The sequence below is a fragment of the Colobus angolensis genome, unplaced genomic scaffold (assembly GCF_000951035.1).
Source record: "Colobus angolensis palliatus isolate OR3802 unplaced genomic scaffold, Cang.pa_1.0 Scaffold142, whole genome shotgun sequence".
In the NCBI taxonomy this organism is placed as follows: Eukaryota; Metazoa; Chordata; class Mammalia; order Primates; family Cercopithecidae; genus Colobus; species Colobus angolensis.
This window is the reverse complement of record NW_012114511.1, coordinates 3,360,701-3,364,218: the sequence shown is the minus strand read 5'-3', so window position 1 is coordinate 3,364,218 and position 3,518 is coordinate 3,360,701. Positions and strand designations below refer to the sequence as shown.

At 42.6% G+C, this 3,518-nt stretch overlaps 1 protein-coding gene across 1 annotated transcript in view; it reads left to right on the top strand.

Annotated features, from left to right (window-relative positions):
* Positions 1-3,518, top strand: part of BRD8 (bromodomain containing 8) — a 42,492-nt gene that overhangs the window by 33,985 nt on the left and 4,989 nt on the right. The window contains exons 24-25 of the mRNA XM_011935291.1: positions 1,410-1,499; positions 2,045-2,113. Of these exons, the coding sequence (XP_011790681.1) occupies positions 1,410-1,499; positions 2,045-2,113 (159 nt within the window). The remainder of the gene's footprint in view (positions 1-1,409; positions 1,500-2,044; positions 2,114-3,518) is intronic.

Sequence of the window (3,518 nt, the reverse complement as noted above, 5' to 3'; positions counted from 1 at the left end):
ATTATATATATACACACACATATATATAATTTTTTTTAAACAGCAGATTTCTTTTTTTTTTTTCTCATAGAGACAGGGTCTCGCTTTGTTGCCCAGGCTGGGTCTTGAACTCCTGGCTTCAAGTAGTCCCACCTCAGCCTCCCAAAGTGCTGGGATTATAGGCCTGAGCCACTGTGCCCAGCCTAGATTTCAATTTTTGGTACACAAATAGGATACAGTTTAAAATGTAGATTGGTGATGAATGCCTTCATTTGCTTTTCTGTAACTCCTTAAGTATGAGCAATAGCATGCTAAGATGACATATTGCGACGGTACAAACAGCAGGAAATCTGCAATCTGAGACTTTTTTTTTTTTTGAGACAGAGTCTCACTCTGTCACCCAGGCTGGAGTGTAGTGGCGCAATCTCTGCACACTGCAAGCTCCGCCTCCTGGGTTCACACCATTCTCCTGCCTTAGCCTCCCGAGTAGCTAGGACTACAGGCACCTGTCACCACGCCCAGTTAAGTTTTCTTTGTATTTTTAGTAGAAATGGTGTTTCACCATGTTGGCCAGGATGGTCTCAATCTCCTGACCTCATGATCCGCCCACCTCAGCCTCCCAAAGTGCTGGGATTACAGGTGTGAGCCACCGTGCTGGGCCCAATCTGAGACATTTTATCTTATGGCAGTTCACAGTCTTGGATGGTAAATTCCATATTCTTACCTTAGAATTTAGATTAAATATGAAATCTTTATTAGAAAGCAGTAGATATCCAGCCTGGGCAACATAGTGGGACCTTGTCTCTACAACAAATACAGAAATTAGTTGCAGGGTATGGTGGCATGTGCCTGGAGTCCCAGCAGGTTGAGGCTGCAGTGAGCCATGATCACACTACTGCACTTCAGCCTGGGCAACAGAGCAAGACCCTGTCTCAAAAAAAAAAAATTGGATAGGCATGGTGGTTCATGCCTGTAATCCCAGCACTTTGGGAGGCTGAGGCAGATGGATCACTTGAGGCCAGGAGTTTGAGCCCAGCCTGGCCAACATGGCAAAACCCTGCCTCTATGAAAAATATGAAAATTAGTTGGGCGTGGTGGTGTGCACCTTTAGTCCCAGCTACTTGGGAGGCTGAGGCAGAAGAATTGCTTGAACCCAGGAGGCAGAGGTTGCAGTGAGCTGAGATCACCACTGCACTCCAGCCTGGGCAACAGAGCAAGACTCTGTCTCAGAAAAATAAAATTAAAAAATTAAAAGAGAAAGCAATAGATACTAATAATTAACTCTGCTTGGCCAGATAACTTAAGGGGAGATAAAAAGCTTCAGGTATTAATTAGGAGCGTGTCTTAAGAAAGCCTCATTACCCACCTGGGGGAGACAGAATATTATTTGTGAAGTTACTGTCTCTTTTCTTCATGTTTTATCCCCATAGGACTGATCTAAGCCAGGATGACCCAGTTCAGGATCATTTGCTATTCAAGAAGACTCTCCTGCCAGTCTGGAAGATGATTGCCAGTCACAGGTAAGTCTCCAAAGTGGTAATAGGATTATGTTCAGAACTGAAGTAGTAATACATATTGGGGTTTAAGCATAAAAGGAGATATATTCATCCCTCAAATGAGCCATAGTTGAAAGGTAGATTCTGTGTCTAAGCCTGATTTATCCCAAAGTACCCACAGCTGCTTTCACAAGTCTGTACAAGAAATAGTTGCTGTGCCATTTGAATTGCCTCTAGAAAGTGGCTCCTATTACATGATAACATTTATATTTAAAATGCATATTCTTTTCAATCTGGTGGATTCTCTTTTTTCACAGAGACAGTGCCTCGGGAACTCTGAACAAATTTCTGAGCCCTAAATCAATATATTGTAATAATATATATTTTATAGTTTTTTTTTTTTTTTTTAACTCTCTGGCAAGGGGGAACAAATAGATTTTTTCCAAATGGTGCTCATAGTCTGCATTCCCCTAAAGGAAGTGTACTAAGAACTGAGCTACTCTTCTCGTTTAGAATGCCTTGCCAGGGTTTCTTTACCCTCTCTCCTCTCTGGGTTTGTCCCTTAACAGGTTCAGCAGTCCATTTATGAAGCCTGTGTCAGAAAGGCAGGCCCCAGGGTACAACAATGTGGTAAAAAGGTCAGTGAAAAAGGGGTAAAGAAAGGTTGGTTGCTTTTATATCTGCCTTTTCATTTTTTATTTCCCATCTGTTATTTATTTTTATTACTTACAAACTCAAGATGTTTCATAGCCAAAGAAGTTTATGAAGTTATGATGAGCTCCGTATCATATCTTCATTTAAAAAGGAATGCAGGAAACAAAAGGATGATACAGGCTTTTATTTTGTACTATTCACTTTTAAGTAACATGATCCATTCTCTCTCTCTCTCTCTATACATATATATATATTTTTTAACAGGGTCTCACTCTGTTGCCCAAGCTGGAGTGCAGTGGTACAGTCTTGGCTCACTGCAACATCCGCTTCCCAGGCTCAAGCGATTCTCCAGCCTCAGCCTCCCAAGTAGCTAAGACTATAAGCATGAGCCACCAGGTCCCGCTAATATTCTTATTTTTTGTAGAAACGGAACTTTGCCATGTTGCCCAGACTGGTCTTGAACTCCTGAGCTCATGCATTCTGCCTGCCTAGGCCTTCCAAAGTGCTGGGATTACAGGTGTGAGCCTTGGTGCCCAGCCTGCTCATTAATTATAATCTTAAATTAGCCTTTGGTTGTTTCTGACACTATTCTTTTGGAGCAAAACTTTAAAAGGAACTCTGTATTTATTCAGTTAGTTAGTTATAGGTATACTAAGGCACAGATGTCAATCCAAATGGAAGTTATGAACATTGGTTGACTGTAGTACTGTGTCCGGAATTGGTTCCTTCTGGTGGGTTCCTGGTCTCGCTGACTTCAAGAATGAAGCCGCAGACTCTCAAGGTGTTACAGTTCTTAAAGATGGCGTGTCTGGAGTTTGTTCCTTCAGATGTTCACATGTGTCCAGAGTTTCTTCCTCCCAGTGGGTTCGTGCTCTTGGTGACTTCAGGAGTTAAGCCGCAGATCTTCACAGTGAGTGTTACAGTTCTTAAAGGTGGCACGTCTGGAGTTGTTTGTTCCTCTTGGTGGGTTCGTGGTCTCGCTGGCTTCGGGAGCGAAGCTGCAGACCTTCAGGGTGAGTGTTACAGCTCATAAACATAGTGCAGACCCAAAGAGTGAGCAGTGGCAAGAATTATTGCAAAGAGTTAAATAACAAAGACTTCACACCATGGAAGGGGACTCTGCCACGTTGAAGCTGCTAGCTCGGGTGGCCAGCTTTTATTCCCTTATTTGGCCCTGCCTACATCCTACTGATTGGTCCATTTTACAGAGTGCTGATTGGTCTGTTTTTACAGAGTGCTGATTGGTACGTTTACAAACCTTTAGCAAGATACAGAGCACCGATTGGTGCGTTTTTACAGAGTGCTGATTGGTGCATTTACAAACCTTTAGCTAGACACAGAACACTGATTGGTGTGTTTACAATCCTTTAGCTAGACAGAAAAGTTCTC